Source organism: Cystoisospora suis (assembly GCF_002600585.1).
Source record: "Cystoisospora suis strain Wien I chromosome Unknown contig_2253, whole genome shotgun sequence".
Lineage (NCBI taxonomy): Eukaryota > Apicomplexa > Conoidasida > Eucoccidiorida > Sarcocystidae > Cystoisospora > Cystoisospora suis.
In genome coordinates, this window is record NW_027155052.1 from 1,552 (window position 1) to 21,777 (window position 20,226).

Genomic DNA, 20,226 nt, shown 5'->3' on the forward strand with positions numbered 1-20,226 from the left:
AGAGAGAGAGATACATAGATACATATACCTATATATATATACATATATATATATATGCGTATGGATATATATATATATGTATGTCGTGTTGAAGTGAATGTTGGATAGTAGAGTATAGACTGTTGGGGAGGAAGAAGTGAATAGGCACCGCGACTCTTATCACTCCTATGACTATTTCACGGCAATTAGGATAGAGATGTAGATGAAAGATCTGTCTCTCTTCCCATCCTAGGAGGATATCTTTCTTTTGTGCCTTTGTGTTGATCTTTATTTCTTTTTCTCTTCTCTCTCTCTCTCTCTGTCTCTCGTCGGACTTACATTCCTAAGTTTAACGAGAACGCCTCCTCTATTGGCTTCGGCTAGAACGACATTTACAAGATCCTGATTTGGTAGACGTCCATCACTTCCTTCGAGGTCAAGAGAAAGATAGTCAAAGCCTTCTTCTCTCTCTCCTGGAAAGGCAAGAAGCTGCGGATCTCCTCCTGCTTTGACTGGGAAAGAGGAAGATGAAGAAAGCCCTTCTACACCTACAGCCATACGTATAAGGCCTCTCCTAGGAAAGAATGAAGAGAACCGAATATAAGCCGTCATCCATGCTCGTATACCTGCTTTATAAGGAAGCTTAGAATCTGAGAGAATGAAGAAGACATCTCGGCTCAGCCAGGGAGCTTCATTCTGCAGAAAAATGGCCAGAGATCCAAGGACGGCTACTAAAGACCCCGCACCTCCCGATGGATAGATAGGAGTGAAAGAAGAAGAAGAGGAAAGAGAGAGAGAAGAATAGTCAGTTGAAAAGAAGAAAGCAAGAGAATCGCGACTGTCTCCACGAGAGCTCTTTGCAATCGCGATAAGATTATAGCTCCATTCGCCTTGTCTCTCTAAAGAAGAAGAAGAAAAGGTTCTCTCTGGATCATCTTCCGAAACATAAAAGGGCTGTAGATACACCTCATGAACTCCATGGGATCTAAGAAAAGACGCAAGTGTACAGAGAAAAGGAGGGGGAGGAGGAGGAAGAGGAGAAGGAGAGAAAGATGAGAACTTCTTCTTCTTCCTCCTTGTTCTCTCCTCAGGCGAAGAGAAGAGATGAAAGAAATCTCGGCCTTCTCCCTCTTCTTTAAAATTACAGGAAGAAAAGAAGAGACGGGTAGTTGGCAAGAAGAGAAACGGATAAGAAGAGGACTGAAGAAGATTCGCAGACTCCTCTGGTAACCCTGCGTCATCCTTCTCTTCTTCTTCTTCTACCCCTTCCTTTCTCTCTTCTTCTTCTTCTTGCTTTTCTTCGTCGTCTGATAAAGAAGAAGAAGAAGAGGGGAGAAGAAGAGAAGCCTCCTGGAGTTTATTTCTGAGTTGATAGAAGAGAGAGTCGCCGACGAAGGTTGCCTGATGCACCCCATGAGAAAATCCATGCTCCTCAACAGTCAATTCTCTATTGAAGTGATCGAAAGAAAGAAGAAGAAAAAGACCGATAAGAAAGCAAAGGCCTGTGAATTGCCTAAGATTCTTCAAGAAGGAGGAGATTAGGCGGTCTCTCGATGTCGCCCTATGCTTCGGGTCACCGGGGAATAATAAGCTGCCTTTCTCTAGTGTTCTCTTCTTCTTGATATTCTCGATCAAACTCTTCAAGCGATCTTTCAATCCTTTTCTAGATGCCTGAGAAGCTTCTTCTCTCTCAAGAGGAGAAGGAGAAAGACAGGCTTGAGACAATTGTGCTTCTTCCTCCTCCTCCTCTTCTTTTCTCTCTTCCTGAAGAGAGGAACAAGACGAGGAAGAAGAAGAAGATGAAGAAGAAGAGGAACTGTCATCTTCACGGATGTCTTGTTGCCAGGGTCGAAGTCCTTGAGATAGATACACAGCTGCTGCCTGAGAGAAAGAGGACAAAGAAAAAGAAGAAGAAGCACCAGGATGGATCTCTTGGATCACAGAAAAAAGAAGAGAAAAAGGAGGAAGAGGTGAAAGAAAGCATGCATGTAAGGAAAGCTGAAGGTCGAAAGGGGTGATCTATTACCAACTGAATCTGCAGTAGACGATACTATTGATCGGTCTATCTCTCTGTCTTTAGCTATCTACCTTTGATCTATCTACCTGTCTATCTAGCTATCCGTCTTTATCTATGTATTTTCTATCTATCTATCCATCTATCTATCTATATGTCCCCAGGGCGGAGAAGACTGCATGCGGCGTGAGTGTATAGTAGGGGAGGCTGCATGTCAATCAAAGGAGCAAAACAGCGAGATAATCCGATCTATCGTCTTTCATGAAATCTATCGAAGAAAAGACTCCGATCGTAGACCAAGCTTAAATCCATACTCAACAGGTGATTAATGAGCTCAGGCAGACACATACAGACGTCTACATCTCTGCGCAGACATACACGCGTCTATATCTCACCCAGACACATATATACGCGTCTTCATCTCTACGTAGAAACATACAGACGTCTATACCTCTGCCTCCTTCACTTTACAAACTGTCCCCTCATGAGAAAATGAGCTCATAGAGCAAGAAGAGATAAGATTGTCGTGACTTACTCGAGAGTTCAGCCCAGCTGCAGCGTAGAAACTTCCTAGGTCAAGAGCGAAGTGACGGAAGTTCTCTTGAATCCACGGGAGAAGATGTACGCTCTGAAGGGTTAGGAGGGATTGGGGAAAGGTCTCTGGAGCAGAAAAACGAGACAAAAGAAGGCTCAAACCATCCAATACGAGATACAGAAGAAGCAAGAAAGCAAGCACGAAAGAAAGCCGAATCCACATACAGGACTCCTACTGTACAGACGTACATACATACCGCATAGGAACGCCTTCAGCAGAAGACGAAAGACAAAGATTTCGGATTCAGGGACTGTAAGAGGAGGAGCGAGAAGAGAAGACATCCTAGGGTCTAGTTTCGTGTTGAGAGGTTTATAACGAGCTAGAGATAGAGAATAGTGTGTCTGTAGATAGATAGGAACGTTTACTATGCTAGAGCAGAAAACAAGAAGAAGAAACCCTCTGTACATACATCTCAAGATCACCTTGTGTAGGATGGCTCGAAAGCGTCAGAGAGGACATACTAAGCTTGTAGGACGAGATGTCATGTAGACAGAACGTAGATATAGGAGAGTCACATTCATTCCCCATGCATAGCGAAAACTCCAGCGGTGAATGGGTGGATCTAACTCACTCCAAACACATACACATTCATAGACATATTCATACATGCCTACATACATATTCATACTTATACATGTATATCACCCCTCAAGACGAGCCCGAAGAAGAGAAGAAAGAACATACTTTGTCCTGGTCCAGCTATCCATTTGAATATGTATTCCTGCATATGTCGATCTTCTTCGCATGCAACGACTGCTGATAGAAGAGCAACGCCTTGAGCTCTCCAAAAGAGGGCTAGACCTCCTTCGCCTGTAATAACGAAATACACCCAAGCTCCACACACAGACTAGGCTGTATACAGAGACAAATAGACTAAAGATAGACAGAGAGATAGATCAAAGAGAGAGGGATCAAAGATAGATACACTCGATAGTTCGATTACACACCCATAGAGATGAAAGACAGATCAAAGAGAGATAGGTAGATTACCGATAGCTAGTCAAAGAATAGATAGGAAGAACTCCCATATTGACATGAGGCGGAGGATTGGAGCCCGAGAGTGTGTAGATGACTTCTTATTAGTATCGTATGACAGAGTCAGTTGATGTAGCGAGAAGTCTTGAGAGAATGGATGAAGATACAGGATATACGTAGGTCTCCATAGATAGATAGATAGATATCCACGTACCATGACAAAGACGTTGTAAGCAAGCAGAGTCTGCGGCTTTGTGAGGGACAAGACTGTATCACGAGCGAGCAGGAGACTTTCCTACAGTGGAAGAAGACTGGCATGCAGAGAGGAAGAGAAGATAGAGAAAACAACGAACCACTCCTATCCCTCTTAAGGTGTCTACATAGCGCAGTTCTCGTGGTTTCTCTAGATGGTCGCGTAAAGCTGACCGGTAGAGAGACCCATATCTAGTCTCTCTCTTTGTGTGTGTCTGTCTATATACATACGTATCTACTGTATGATATATGTATACATCGGACAGAACCTTTTGCATGAAGCGCAGCTGTAGAAACTCAGGATCTAGCTAGAAACATACAGGCGATGTCTAGACATACATACACTTTATGTATAAATCTAAGCAAAGCATACATACGATTTCTACGATCTTATTCTCCTCTTCATTTACCTAGCAGAGATGAGACATCATTCTTTTCTCTAGTCAACGAACCTTGTCCTCCTCTCCGCCCTCCTAGACTAAACAGAGGAGAGGCTTGAGAGGAAACAGAGCCAGGAGGAGAAGAGGAAGAAGATTGGGTCTCCGCGCGATACCGATCCATAGCTATTTGGTGCTGATGGAGAAAGCGACGGAGCCAGGCAGATAGATGAGAATAGCAAGTCTCTTCTCTGCGAAAGAAAGATAGCATAGACACCTCAACCATTCTTCGGAATAAAGTGTCAGCCGAGAGAAGATGTATAAAGAACGTGAAGATAGACTGAGAGAGAAGATACATACAAATAGACATATTATAGGGAAGGAACGTGAAGGCAGAGGGACAGAAAAGATATACAGGGAGAAAGCGTGAAGATAGAGAGGAGATATTCAAAGAAAGAACGTGTCGATAGATACGGAGGATATATACAAGGAAAGAACGTGAAATAGAGAGAGAGCAGATCGAGCACCTCATGCAGAATGGTGCCTGTCTGTAGACATTCGTGACACTGTAGGCATCTTGAGAGAAAAACTTTCTCACCCCGGAAGATGCTGTCGCTTCATCTCCTCTTCTTCACATATCGAGACAGATGTGCACACATACAAATCTCTATCAACAGGTAATTCTACACGACTTCACTAGACAGGCATTGGGTATGTACGTCCCTCGCTCTTTCTCTTTCTATCTAGACATACAAAGATATCTCACGAAGAGTTTACGAAAGAAAGAAACACGTCCTTACTACGCTCTATCTCCGCACATGCGTGTGTATGCCTTCATCGAGTGTACATACACACACAACCACCAACAGAAAATCTTCAGAGTTCATTAGCACCAGCAGGTGTATCTATTCTGTGTTTACATGTCTTCTTCTCCTCCGTAAGGATTTCGACAAGTTGAGGAAGAAGAGAAGAAAACATCGCTTGAACACCCTCCTGCAGCTAGACGTTGTCTCGTTCGTATGTCTTCTGCCTTTGCATGTATCACGTTAACCATTGACCTGAAGAAGAAGGCGGAGATAGACAAATCAGAGTCTACAGTTCTCTCAAGAAAGTCGCCGTATAATCGGAGAATTCACTCATCTCAATGAAAACAAGTGACGAAGAGAAGAAGAAGAAAAAAAAGCCAGTACATTCAGTTAGGCTGACTTGTCTATCTATCTATCTATCCATCTATCTATGTAGATCAACTAGAGTCTTCTCCTGTTCACGTGTCAGAGCCGAGGCATCTCTACTATCGTTCCGTAGATACACCCCGTAGAACTCTCTAGACCGACGAAGACACCTACAAGTCCTGGTCAAGTTGCAAAACATCTCTCTAGACCCTAACATAAACACATAAGAGAGACTAATCAATCTCTTCGCGAACTTTTCTACACATCTATATAAGCTTATATATACATATATATACGCATACACACACCCATGCAAGTATAGGTGGATATCCATAGATGCCTTTAAGTACAACCTGTACATATATATATATATATACATTGTGCTTACTGTGTATATACATGTGTATGCCTATCTGTCTATCTAAGTGTACAGATATGCCTGCCAGTATATACGTAGGTATAGAGATTTATATCTCTCTCTCTATATGTACATTTATCTATCCATGTAAGTATATCGATGCCTACGGACGTACACACGAGTACAGGTGTATACTCATCTACGCCTGTAAGTGTGTATTTGTCTACTTTGATGTCTACCTGAAGAGAGCGGATTTCCAGACTTTGGCTATGAGCCGCCCTTTGTCGGATATGTTTGGTTCCTTACCCGTAGAGCTGAAGCGAAGCAAGAAGATTAACAAGAGGTGTGATAGGAAAGAAGAAAAGATATGGCATAAGCTCCGAGTCGATAAACTGCTGAACTTGAGCTTGTAAAGCACATACAGGTGGACTAAAGGGCGGGAGGAGAAGAAACGAAGATGCGTCTATATCTACACCGACTCCTAAGCCTTCTATACCATGACGATGAGCAGCCTCCTGCTGCTGTTGCTTCAAGAGAATGAAGTGTCTCTTCTGATTTCCGAGATCTTCTTCTATCTGCTCTCTCCCCTCGTTCACGAAGCTCATCAGTCGTCTTAACGCGCTGTTCGCCCGGAGTTCTTGAGGTCTGGAGATGAAGAGAGAAAGAGAAAGAAAAGCCAAGTCCAAGCGAGAGAAGAAGAGAGATAAAAGTCATGGTAAAGAAAAGAAAAAGAGGAAAAGGAAAGAGTAGAAGACACATAGATAGACACAGAGAGAGAGAGATAAATCATGTAGAGACCGAACGAGGAGGATGTAGAAATCGACTGAGATGAATGAATAGAAGAAAATCTGATAGACACCAGAAGCACACTAACTACGATGAGGGAACGGAGAAGCTGGAGTGAAGAAGAAAAGACAGAAAGTAGAGATAGGAGAAAGAGACAGATGAATGAGACGCAAAAGGAGCAGGTGGATGGACTGGTCCTTACGTGAAGAGAGCTCCTGTACAAAGTCGATCAAGGGCAGGGCTTTGAACGGAGACGCATGAGAAGACAAACTGCCGAAAATCTTCTCGAGTTCCTCTGTCTGTACACCTGAAATAAATGGAAAACGAGAGGGAAGAAACAGAGAGGCATTTCATCGGGGTCTAGTCACTTGTTTAGGTATCGTCTCCTTCACAAATTAGTGAAGACGACGCACCATATATACATATATACATATATATATATATCTTCAGATGTAGACAAGTTATGTCTTGAAAAGAAAGAAGCAGGAGTGACGAGGAAAGTATGGGCCCACCCTTTCTCTATAGACCTGTGCGGATAGCGTCATGCACGGCTATAAGTACATATAGAAATACAAACACATTCATAGATGGATAGATGGATATGTATGCGTGTATAAGGATAAATCAACGGAGAAGATCTGGATATATCGGAGAGATTTTTGTAGCACCGTAGAATTTGGCTAGAAACAGAAACAACTGCGTTGGGCTCCCGAAGCAAGTGAACTCAACAGAAAGGAGATAGACAAAGGGATGACGAAAGAGATGTGCAGAGAGAGTATGTGGATGGACTTCTCCGTCTTTCCTATGTGAGATACCACTACGAGAGAATGAGCGAGGCTCTTCATCTTCGCTCACGGAGACAACTTTACTCCACGACAGCTCCACGGAAGAATCGAAGACACACAGCAGTAGGCCTCACAAGACACACAAATCGAAAGAGCAGAAAGAGACACCTTTACATGCACGTGCACTGACACAAATCCGCATCTGCATACACATAACCGTATAGATGTCTGTATCTATCTATCTATCTATAGATGTTCCTGTATGTAGCAATTGTGTTGTAGTTACACACGCGAATGAAGACACAGTAGGCATACAAGGGACAGACACATTGCATGTCTTTTTTCTCTCCTAGTCGGCATCTATATTAACCACCCTTTGAACGCTGTCCAAAGAGTAGGGACTACCGCACATAGGCTGGACCCCAGCATACAGACATATATGTATATAGATATATATAGATGTTTGTGTATATGCATAGCCAGGGTTCATAACCTACGTACTTGCATTCACACATACATATTCATACCTACATAAACACATGTATTTAACATATGGGTGTGTGCTCTGTAGGAGACACTCGAGACAGTCCTTACAAGAGAGCTAGGTTGACGCAGAGCATGCGATCAAATTGAGAGGCAGGGACAACCCACGCCTTCCCAAGCTCCGTACAGCCTCGAATCTCACGAAGGAGAAGAACATACGCCGCCAATGCCTCATTCGCTAGCAACAACATTCTTGAGACACAAAACTGAAAAAGAAAGAAAGAAAGAGATAAGAAAAGACAAGCTCAGTTTTCGTTCTTCTTGCGAGAAGAAAGAAGGGTGGCCGGCAGTGAAAACGCGAGTCAAACATGTAGTCTAGACTTAGAGTAGAAACTCCGGAGGTGATGGAGAAGATCTGTGCTTACTCTACATAGTCAAGGAATGGTATAATAGACAGCTCTATCCACAGTGCAATACTCATCTCAGGTGTGCGTCGCTTCCTGTTTCCGGAGAGAGACACCTCATTCAATTTCTTCTTCTTCTTGTAGTTGTGAGATACTTCAAGCCTTCGCGACCGGAAGGGGGCTTTTCTATGAATTGTACATACATATGCAGATAGATACACCAGACACAGACATGCAAGAAACAACAGAAAGAGGGGCGCACACATCTGTATGAATGCATGCCTGACTGGATGCGAGATAGTTGGGGGTATCGAAGAAGGGGATGGATTAGGAGATACAACTACAAAAGCACAGAGCTTAAATTAGGAGCAGATGATATACGTCCATACATGGAATGGAAGAACCCTAGGGGGGCGAGGGAAAAACACGCAGAGAGAGACAGAGACATACAGGTACAAGAGTCGTCTGCTATCGGAATGACGGACCGTGTTCTCTGGGTACAGGGAGGCCTTGTAAATTCATCGGTCCAAGCATGACTCACCCTGACTAGAGAAATCTTACAGAAGGCTCCGTACACTCTCAGGGGACAAAGTGTCTCCCTCTCTCTCTCTGCATATCCCTCGACATATTCATGCTTCTGTATGTACCTATCTATCCACACTGCATATACACATACATATATCCATAGAGCGTCTCTCTATGCCTTTCATCATACACATACACATACTCTCTCTGTATATGTGCTTTGACGGGTGTCGTTTCTTCTGTTACCGTACCAAGTGTTTGAGCTCATCTTGCTCATGAGGAGGAAGACTACACCATATAAGAGCAGCCTGTGCGCCAGCTGCTGCTGCGGCGTCATCGACAAGAGAGACCCCGTCGCCTCCTCTTTCTCTTCCTCTTCCTATCCATGTTTCATTATGAAGAAGATTCGCCTCTCGGCCATCTCGCCCTGCTGTTGCTTGTTGATGCTGCAGACCTGCCATTACAGCCGAGAATGTAGGTAAAGAGAAATGAGGTGGGAGTGAAGAAGGAAGAGAAGAAGAAGATGCCGCTATCCCAGGAGGAGAGAAAGGGGAACGAGAGAAAGGAGACGCTGCCTGCTGCTGCTGGACTTGCTGTCGTTGGCTCACGTGTCTTTGAAAGATCGCTGTATAGGTTGCATCGATCACCTGGACGGGGGAAGGGGAAGGAAAAGGAGATCACAGCAAGGAGAGAGAAAAGGAGAGAAATGGGACACATAGGAACTCTCTAGATGCCTACATAGACAGACAGACATGTATATATGTGACTGGACGGAGAGAGATGAGGTGATGTATATGCCTAGAGATATCTGCGTAAACATCTATAAACTATCTAGATGCAAAGAGAAGGTTCTAAAACCACTGCGTGTATACACGATTGAGAGAATACAAAATGAGCCTACATATCTATATCTATACATACACATATAGATAGATAGGTACATGGGTTGTCTCTACAGTTTCAAGTTGGACAAGTGTAACTGCATGGGGTGATCATCCCGCGCGTGAAGTCCTGATAGAAGAAAGCAGAATATGACGTAGGGGGTTGGAAGCTGAGGTCGATAGAGACACGCTGTACTAGTAGGTCTCGAATATGTAGACAAGAAGGCGCATCCTTGTCTACCCGCAGTGAAATGAACAGAATCATCTCTCATACACAGCATCCATATGTTCAAATAGACGAGTAGATATGAGTGGATAGACTTAATGAAGAAGAGAAAAAAGGACGACTTCTATCTGAGTCACATTATCCTGATAGCTCATTTATCTCTCTTGTGAAACTGTATACCCTCCATGCATATCCATATATTCACCTAGATCTATTCTAGAATGCAAATAGCTGTCACTCCCCCTGCTGTCTGTCTACATACACATACTTCTTCTTCATCCTCTTCTTCTTCTTCATCCTCGCACTGTCCAGAGAGATCAGCACAAGAATCGACTCGGTCTCTGACTTCATATCATACAGACTATACGTGTCTTCTTTCTTTGCTTCTTTCTCTCTCTGCTCATGCTTACCATGAAGAGTAGAGCAAGCTTTCTTTGTATCATCGAGACAGCTGCAATCGAGAATCTTCCTTTCATACATATAGGCACAGGTAAGCCACTCCCTAGCGAGATGCCGCCAGCATTCGCTGCTGTGTCAAAGATCTTCTCGCTCTCTTCTTCGAGCTCAATGCTTGTATCATCTCCGAATATAAGCCGAGACAGTCGACTTCGTTTCTTTGTCATTCGAGTAGAAGAGGAGGAGCTAGAGAGCTCTCCTTTGTTTGAGAGAGGCGACGACTCCAGTCTACCAGGAAAGAAGAAAAAGCCCTCGGCTGCATGCTGGTCTTGAGTCTGGGGACTCCTAAGAATACCAAAGGCGCCATGTGTCCCTTCAAAGAGAGGCGAGAAGAGAAGAGGTCGAAGTAACCGAGAAACAAAGAGAAGAAGACCTCGACATGTAGGCGAAAGAGTCGCTAAGACAATGGGAGATGATGAGGCAGCTGAAGGTGCCAGAAAGAAAGAGAAAAAGAGATCAGAAAGGAAGAAGGAGATCAGAAAACAAGGAAGACAGAAAGAGACCAGAAAGAAAGAAAGAAAGAGATAGAAAAGAAAGACAGAGTGAGAAAACAAGAAAGAAAGAAAGACAGACACATCAGAGAAGATAGTCTCTCAAAGAAATGAAGAACTACTATGTTTGTATGCATGCATGTAGTGAAGAATGACCATTCAAAACATAGACCGAGGACACGATCCAAGAGTTGCACACAACACGAACACCGCCCGCCGGTAAATGGAAGTAAGAAAAAGAATAGGACTCTTCTCGATCTATACCTCTTTTACATATATATCTATCACGGAGTTCCAGTAGATAGATAGACAGATATACAACGGAACCCCTCTCATATGCCCCAGAGTAGGCACAGCGGAAGGCCTATCACAAAGGAAGCGATCCTGAGAGAGCGAGAGATTCTCTATGTGCCTAGAGACGTCTGATGCTAACTTCACACTAGCCATGTTTTGCGATGTATGTACATCTCATAAAAGTGTAGAGAAGTCAACCCCAGCTGTGTGTGAGGATCCCCCGACAGGAGCCTTGGCCTGGACTGCATGCACGCAGTCATCTATCACTAGGGCAGTTCAATTTATCTCTCTATCTATGGGTGTAATCTTCTATCTATGCATCTATCTATCAGTACAGGCAGCAACACCGAGTCTATCTCTCTCTAAGAGAGTTACATACTTGTCGAGTCCTTCTATCGGCAAACCAACAGGCGAGTCTACAGAAGCAGAGACGGCACTACTGGAATCAACAGAGAGCGCGGTGACTTGTAGAGACAGCATGAATGAGACAGAGCAGACCAGAGCTTGTCTTCTCAAGAAAGACCCATTTCTTGTCTCCACAGATCTTTCACTTCTTCTTTGACTTCTGCATCGCCACGTCTTCTTCTTTTTTGTGTCTTCTTACCTGAAGAAGTTGAGGCAATGTATTGTTGTTGTTTCTGCTGTTCTATTTGGAGTTCAAGCTGTCGTATATTCATTTCGAGCTGTTGTCTTTGTATCGATGGAGGCTGTTGACGCTGTAAGATGGGTCCCCCTCCTTTAAGTCTTTGCTGTTCTTCTTCTCTTAATCGTAACTGCTCGAGCTCTCTTCTCATATCTTGAAGTTTGGCTTGCTGGAGAGCTTCTTCTCTCCCTATCTGGGATTCATAATAAGACAGGCGATTTGTATTGCCACCTAGCAGCAAGGCCTCATCTCTTCCGGTTAAGGTTTCCCAAGCACCTCTTATGATTCCTAAAAGTTCCGTTTCTCTCAACACACCCATACTGACACTTCCCCCTGTCTTCCTCTCGTCAGATGGGAAGGCTGCAGATGAAGAACTAGAAGAAGAGACCCTCTGCGAGTGATCTCCCCCACTTAAGATACCCCCTCTTGGATGCGTAGTACTTCTCCCTCCTCCTGCAGCTATATCTCCTTCTCTATTGATGATATAGCCATGCCCAAAAGGAGACATAAAGCCATGGCCAGTGGGATCTACGACCATCCCAGGAGCTAGCCATGATAAGCTTCCTGGGAGGAAAGAACGTCCTCCTCCTTCGCCGCCACGAGATGATAGACTCGACTGGCCCAGCATCATAGCTCCTTCTAAGAAAGCCCTCTGATTTGCACTTGGAAAACTATTAGAGTCATGGTGTGGATGGCCTCTGGGGGAGAGAGACTGAAAGAGCAATGAAGAGCCTCCTACGTAGTTATCTGCGAGGCCTCCTCTTACGAGCAATCCTGTATAGATATTATTCTTCTGAGGATGATGGGCATCCGAAGGAGATGAAGAGGAAGCAAGAGGAGATGAAGACGATGATGAGACATCTCCTAGGAGATATTTTGAAGCTCTTGAACTCCAATGAAGAAAAGCATGAAGTTGCCTATGAAGCTCTTGTGCAGAAAAGAAACCGATGGAAGAAACAGGAGTGAAGTTGCCTCCTGAAAACTCCGCTAAAATCTGCCAGCAAACGGCAGCTATTTGCTCAGGTGTATAGGCATCTCGCATATACGATAGGACAAGCTGCTCGACCAAAGCTGTCTGATGAGGACGTGATAGAAAGACAGAATCAGATGACCCACTCCCATCTCTCCCCCCTTGAAGAGAAGAAGAGGAAGAGAAAAAGTCCTTTCCGCCTGCCAAGTTAGAGAATCTATCTCCTTGAAAGGTTCTCAAAGAAGAAGCGAACGATGAAGAAGAGGAAGGATCTTGTGCTATCCCTCCCCCTGTGGGATGTTTACCAGGATGGAGTCCTTCTCGACCTTGGAGCGGGGAGGGGAGAGGGGAAGATCTCTTGGCGAATTCTTCTGCTCTTTGGAACAACTGCTGAGAGACTTTTTGCATGCGTTGCAAAGCTGAGGGTGATGGAGCAGGAGGCGAACTTGTGTTATTCTCACCCCCCTGGGGTGGGGGCTGTTCTTCTCTATTCTGTCCTTCACCCCCACACCCATTTGATCTCCCCCCCCCCTCCCCCTCCCCACCAATAACTGCTGCTAAGGCTATAGATGAGGCAACTCCTCCATCATACTTCCTAGTCCCTCCTACTTCACTACTCCCACCTGTGTCTAGACCTCCTTGATGTCTTTGGCTAGCCCTACCAAGTGTTCCTTGCACACTATTCCTCCGTCCCGCATCATCCCCCCTTGAAGAATCTCCAGGTGTGGTACCTAAAAGAAGAGAAGCAAAAGAAGGTATCTTCTCCCCCTTGTTGGAATGAGAGGTTGTCGAGGTCGCTCGAGCGAGAACTTGAGCTAAGATAAGAGCTAGAGAAGAAAGAGAAAGAAGGATAACGTTCTTCGATGTGACAATGAAGATGATGCGAGGAGGTAAAGCTTGATCTCTTCCAAGAGGTGGCAAGGCCTCAAGAGAGACACCCAGCTGGGGAGGGGGGTATTGAAGGTCACTGCTATACATAGACCAGCCTCCTGGTCTTGAAGAAGAATAGGGATCTCCATAGAAACCTCCACCTGGACACCTATTCCATCCATATGAAGAATATCTGGATGAGAAGTAATCAGATGAAGCATAGGCTAAAGGAGGTAAAGCAACAGCAATGGTCTTCTCAACAGGAGCAAAGAGAGGATTGGTATTAGGCGCAGGACATCTCATCGATGTAAGATAGGATTGAGACGAATTGAGAGGTATTGTCGAGTCCCTACTTCCGTTTGTATAGCTGGAATAAGAGGAAGAAGAAGAAGTAGGAGTAGTAGTAGTTGACATGCCAAAGAGAAGTGTAGATAGAGGAAAGTGACCTTGATCCGAACGAAAGATAGGAGAAGAACGTATATGAGGAGGGGAATCACGATAAGGAAGATATCTCCAGTGAATTCTCTTGGCTATATCGAAAGGAGATGGGAGAGTAAAAGCGGCAGATGATGAGAGCTCCGCAAACACAGGTGGGCCCCATGGCCAACGAGGCTCGAAGATGGATAAAACTTCTCCTCCATCGAAGAAGACAGAAGAAGAAGAAGAAAAGAGAGGGAAAGCAGCAAAAGACTCTTTCAACGGCTGTACTTGAGGCCGATACTGAGACGAAGCCGTCGACATAGAAAAAGAAGAAGGAGGATTGTATGTATAGTGACTGCTGGTACTTGAATGGTTTGCATAAGATGTTCCCGTGTATGGAGAATAAGAAGATGATGATGAAGAGAAGGCTGAGGGAACTCCCGTCGATCGGGCAGAGGCTTCTAAATCAGGGCTTATCGCTACTACACGCGAAAATCTCTGAGCTTGAGAAGAAGAAGAAAGAGTAGAGCTATGGCTCTCGTCATCTTCATCTCCATCAAAGATAAGGACAGATGCACCAGAAGCATAGAACGATTTCTTCAGAGACTTCTTTCTAGACCCACAAACAACAGAAGAAGATGACAAAGAAGATGGAGATGAAGAAGACGATGAGGATGACCTCATTCCTGACTTTTCGCTACAAAACTGACCAGAGAAGACTTGCTCTTGAAAGGGAAAGGAAGAATCATGTGGAGATGAGGAGGAAGACAACCTAGAAGAAGAAGAAGAAGAAAACAAAGAAGAGCCTGTATTGGAGACTCGACAGCATGCAGCAGCCGCCGGGGCTGGACGATACCATGCTACCCGAAGAGTCAATGGTGGGTCTGATGAAGTCCCCGTCGCCTCAGGTGTATGTACACCATCAGGGAGAAGACGAGACACCAGGCGAAAGTTCTCTAATTGAAGATAGATACGTCCCCCTGTAAAAAGAATCAAGAAAGAATACCAACACATAGGAGACAGACTCATCATGGAGACCTCACACCCATCCATGAGGGAAGAAAAGGTTCCTTTCAACCTGTCATGCTGTGCGTATGGAGAGACCCATACATAGAAGTCGATAGAAGAAATCTTCTGACCACCGAGCCCACATCAAAGAGAGAATGCTTATGCAGGGAACCAAAGCTAAAGATCCAAGCTTGAAGTTTTACTCGAGCCAGCAGCGAAGCGACAAACAAAGGGGGGGCACGTCTTCTACCTACGTCCGCATATCTATGTCTAGAGAGTAGCTATCTACATACATCATATATAGGTACATAGAAACATATATATGCAGAGACATATATAGATATCGGTGCCACGTATGTGTTCTCCGGGACAAGAGGACCTGATGGAAGTTCGTTTGAATAGGCCTGTGCATATAGACATCTCCTGATAGCCCATGGAGCAATGCATATCGCTGATCCCTGCAGAGACGAAGAGACGTTATCTCTTTTCTTCCTTCTTGTCTCATTCATCTCTCGCGCCCTTTCAAAAAGCTCTACACACCACGACTTCTTTTCCTTCGCCTCTTATCTTTCGCTTCTTTTCTTTCCTTCTCTACTTACCAGACTCATCAAAGAGAACAACAGGAATACTTTGTGCTTCTTGAACTGCGGTGGGATGAGCTGCAACTAGTCTCAGTGAGGGTCTTTGACTTGTGAAGAGTCCGAGAAATCCGCCTCTTCCTTCTCCTGCTGCCGAACTCAATCCTCTCCAGGATGAGGTGATTCCGTAGCTATGAGAAGAAAGATTGATCGAGCCTTGATTAGTAGAGCCTTGAGAGCATTGAGGGCAATCCCTTCTACCACAGTAAGGCATTAAGGGCTGACGCCAGTTGCGAAAGTCTTCGCCTATTTGATGCTCTATCTCTTTTCGACGCAGACACACTGAGAAAGAAAGAGAGAGAGAAAGAAAGAGACAAGAAAGTGAGGGGGATGTTGAGAGGAAGAGAAAGTAGAGAACGAGACGGAGGAGGAAGACTGACGAGAGTAGGACTCGGGATGACCGAGAGTGAGAAGCAGATAGATAGATTAGAGAGAGATACATTAAAGATATATTAACGATAGATACATAGATAATTAAAGATAGATAGATAGATCAAAGACGGATAGACAGATTTCCTACCAAAGAGCGAGGAGAGACTAAACTAAAGATAGGTGAGCTAGTGTCAAAAATAGGAGACCAAAGAGAGAGAAGTATGTATGAGGTGTGCAAGTCCAGGGAGATATGTAAAACGATAGGAACATGGAGAGAGCTTTGTGGATGGGAGTGAGTGTGAAACGACCGTATGGACATATAAATGAGTATGTTAGGTGAAGAAACAGATCCGAGAAGAAAGAGAAAGAGAGAAGGAAGAATAGAGAGACGTACTGAGTGAGACTTTAAGATTGGTTCTTTGGACAAGCGTCCCATCTGCTGATAGGAGAGGGGGTTCAAGAACGAGAAGAGTTACATCGGAGGCTGCATTGATGACCCAGATCAATCCTCTTTCTTCATCTGTGACCATAGAGGTAATCATGGCGTCGTCTGTCTTTTGCTCCTCAGTGTTCTCATCCCCTTCACATTCTTTCTTCTCCTCCTCCCCGTCTTTGTTGTTCTCATCGACCGCCAATGAACTTCCTTCAGGCGAACTCGCCTGCTGAGCCCTTCGTTGTCTTTCAAGCTGACGTCGATACTTTTTCCTAGAGAAGAGAACCACCGAAGATAGAGCCTTTGTGGCACTTCGCATAACTCGAGAGAAGAATCTTGTCCCTAACGGTTGCAGTTGGCATTGAAGAAGACCTGTGGTATGAGGTGAAGAACCCTTAGTATCTTCATCGTCTTCTCTCTCAATTCCCTCATTCTGTTCTTCTCTTTGCTCTTCCGGCTCTCCAAGATCATCCACATTTTGGTAAATCGATGCTACCTCACCCTCTTCTTCTCCTACTCCTCCTGTGTCGAACCCGTCGATGTCCATTCTTTCCCCTCGCCCCTCGGCGGCGAAGCGAGAGGATGAGAAAGAAGATGAGGGTGCCTGTCTGGGAGAAGTGCTAATCCTTCGTCGAATTTTCTTCACCGATAAAGAGACACTTGAATTTCTTTTCAGGAAACCTAGGGCCGATGAAGGAGGAAAACAGGAGGAAGAACCAGGGGAGGTCCCATCTCCAGCAAAAGCAGAAGGAAGAAAGACTAGCTCATACAGTCTACCCTCTGTATCTCCAAGGAACACACGAGATGCTCCTTGATGAGCTGCGATAGCCGTAATCTGACGTGGTGAGAGAGATTGAGAAGAACGCAAAGGAGAGAAAGAAAAGAAAGACGAAGAAGAATGTGGCTGATCTAAACGCAGTTCGCATACCTGATACAACTGCAGAGAAAAGGCGCTTGCACCCCGGCTTGTTGACTCTCCCCCTCTCCCTGCCTCAGGAAAGGGTTCATTAACTAGAGCAAGAACGAGAATTGAGGCATCTGTGACGACAACAAAGGCATGGAAATGAGTTGAAGAGAGAGTAGAGAAGGAATGACCATGGGAGCTAGAAGAGAGAAGTAGACTGCTGTCTTCGGTGTATGCACACCGGAAGACGGAAGCAGCCCTAGGTAAAGATGAGCCGCTCGACAAACAGGAGGAGACCCCAGGGCCTCTTGTATCATGATCCATTCTTCTCCTAGGCTCGAAAAACGAGAAAGAAGAAGAGAAACTCGAAGGGAGAAGAGAACGTGGAAGAATGACATGTTGGACAAGACGTATAGGAGAAGGAAGTTCATGTGTTGATGTGGTGGAAAGTAACTGCTGCTGGAAAACGATAGAGCGATTGTTTCTCTGATGAGAACGAGACACACGATAACTTCCCCCTTGTCCTCCCCCCCCTGTGGGGACAGAGAGGGTGTCCTCTTCATGAAGGGAAGCAAAGAAAGGCGACTCAGGGCTCGGCAAAGGCCATAGATGAAGGGTCTTTCCTTCTGCTGCCCATAAGACATGCAACAGAGGTAGGACACCAGAAGGAGGGGGACGTGAAGGTCTACTATCTCCTCCCCTTGCTTGAGAGCTAGTTGGATCTCTCTTCTTTGTAGAATTCAAAATTCTTCGAAGGACAGGAGGGAGGGGAATGACCTTAGGGAAAGAAGTTCCAAGATAGAAAGCATTGCGATTCTCTTCGTAGGATCTTGTATCCGTGGCTTGAGCTCTTGTACAACCTCCCGCCCATGCGCCGACACCACGCAACTTCGATTCGAGGCTTCCATCGTATTCATCATAACCAGAAATCTGTCGAATCAACTCAGCAGCCACAGCTGCGGATTCTGTAAATGCCAACTGTTGACCAGCACTAACGTAGAGAGAGGAAGATGCGGCTAACGCCGCTGTCTCTGCACTAGCTGAGCTGTTCCGCCCAAGAAGGCCAGGACCACAAGCTGAAAAAGCAGATACACGGGGATCCATCGGGAGAGATGAGAAGGGCCGCAAAGTCGCTTCCATCTTGAGAGAAAGAAAGAAAAGACCAGGGCATACTGAGACGACTCTACAGCAAGACCGATGAAAGTTGGGGGAGAGGAAAAGACGATGCTGAAGCCTGTAGAAGAGAACGATGTCGTTATCTGCGCGACCGAGTCGGGAAAGATTCGCCCTACCCTTCCGGAGACAAGAGAAAGTGAGAAAGAGGCCGTATAAAAGAAAGCGAAGACAAGGCGAAGAACTGTTGTAAGGCCAAGTGGAAAACAAAACAGTTAGCTAACTCCTTGGGGCCAGGAAATGATGCTCCAGAGAGACAAAGTCCCACTTCAGTAGGCGGATGACAGGTTTTCTGTCAAAGCAACAGGAAGTTTCTACATTGCGAGCTGGCGACAACAAGAAGTGTGCAAGTCCCCGGGTTATTTCTTAGTCCCCTATGCCAAGCATTCTGGGTGATGTGCTGCATGCGCAACAGGGAAAGAGAGCGCGAAGGTCACAGATCCGCTTTGAGTTCATGCGCCCGTCGGCAGCAGACAGGGGTTAGTGCGCGGAGAAGTGCAGCCAAAGGGGAGGTAAAGCGGAAGGAAGGGAATCGAAATGAAGAATCACAGGGATGCGAACAGCTCAGCACACACAGCAGACACACTGTGTGACGCAGTTCTAGAAGCCAACAATAGACCGGTTGAACACAGAGAAAAGAAGTGCCTTGTAGAAACAGCACCCAGCCCTGTGGACAGAAAAGCCAGAGAGGAAAGAGAGAAGACGAGAAGGAAAACAGAAAGAGGGAAGAAGCGATAAAAAGGAAGTTTTCTCCCGTGGGTCTGCCGGGCGCAGGTGGGGGGGGAGTTCGCTTCAAACGAGTTAGGAGAAACTCGCAGCTAGCATGCATTCATCGTTCGTTTTTCTACCTTCTTAGGGGTAGTTGTTGTGACTTGAGAGTAAAGAAGGAGGGGGGGTGGTGATCCAAAAGAGAACTAGCATCTTCACGAAGTCAGATGTGGCAGCGTGGAGAAAGGAAATTCGCCCATTATTCATCCTGATGTCGTCTTCACTCACTTTGCTGGGTGTGGTCCTTCACGACGTACGTCCCTACTCAGGTGTACGTACACCTGAAAGACTCGCCTGAGCTCTCTCCGGGGGCCATCGCAAGTTTTGTTCCCCTGCCATCAAGTCTGCTTCGTTCTTTTGACTCGGACTGTCACTATTTTCGGTTCTTTGTTTGTACGGTCCCGGTACTTTCTTTTCGTCCAGGCATCTCTTCAGGTTCTTTCTGTTAAGGTTCAACCGTTCTCTCGTCAGAGTAATTTGTTCTTGCTAGTGAACTTGTGAAAAATAAGGTGGCACGCTGACATGCCAGCTTTGCTTATCTTGTCGTCCTTTACCCTCCTTTGTGTCTCTTTCCTACACGGGTGACAACATTGCGCTTGTGTTTTCCTCTACTCTGTCGGTTTTATCCGTGTTGCTTAGTTAAGCTTCAGTTGACAGAGCGAGACCAGGTTATAGGTGTTCCATCTGAGTGCTGCAGGTGTTTACATAGGAGCTTCTTTACGGAGGAATTTGCTTGTGTCTTTGTTCGCGTCGTCCTTCTCATGACTGAACAGTAAGGGTCACGCATCTCATCTTGGATTTTCTTCTTCTTCATGAGAAGGTTGACGACAACGTCCTTGTTAGTGGCACGTTCTCTTCGCCGTTTCGTTTTCGGCACAGCCGATCACGAGCTCCCCTTTTTCTCGTTTTCCCGACTTCTCCCAACTTGCCATATGCGGCATTCTTTCTTTATGCTCTCTCTCCACCATGTCCCG

At 45.4% G+C, this 20,226-nt stretch overlaps 2 protein-coding genes across 2 annotated transcripts in view; one reads left to right on the plus strand and one right to left on the minus strand.

Moving 5' to 3' along the window:
• Positions 1–19,218, minus strand: part of CSUI_004724 (glycosylphosphatidylinositol anchor attachment protein 1) — a gene marked incomplete at its 3' end in the record, with an annotated part of 20,289 nt that extends 1,071 nt beyond the window's left edge. Inside the window, exons 1-13 of the mRNA XM_068064909.1 lie at positions 16,369–19,218; positions 15,564–15,884; positions 11,658–14,936; positions 10,223–10,692; positions 8,957–9,352; positions 7,888–8,042; positions 6,711–6,815; positions 6,029–6,367; positions 5,113–5,250; positions 4,226–4,443; positions 3,273–3,398; positions 2,529–2,653; positions 319–1,860 (exon numbers count right to left, since the gene is read on the minus strand). Of these exons, the coding sequence (XP_067923114.1) occupies positions 319–1,860; positions 2,529–2,653; positions 3,273–3,398; positions 4,226–4,443; positions 5,113–5,250; positions 6,029–6,367; positions 6,711–6,815; positions 7,888–8,042; positions 8,957–9,352; positions 10,223–10,692; positions 11,658–14,936; positions 15,564–15,884; positions 16,369–18,451 (9,297 nt within the window). The remainder of the gene's footprint in view (positions 1–318; positions 1,861–2,528; positions 2,654–3,272; positions 3,399–4,225; positions 4,444–5,112; positions 5,251–6,028; positions 6,368–6,710; positions 6,816–7,887; positions 8,043–8,956; positions 9,353–10,222; positions 10,693–11,657; positions 14,937–15,563; positions 15,885–16,368) is intronic.
• Positions 19,219–19,401: 183 nt separating this feature from the next.
• On the plus strand, positions 19,402–20,226 carry CSUI_004725 (uncharacterized protein; the record flags this gene model as incomplete). Its single annotated transcript, XM_068064910.1, has 1 exon — positions 19,402–20,226. A coding segment is annotated over exon 1 (162 nt), but the record flags the coding sequence as incomplete, so codon positions are not given.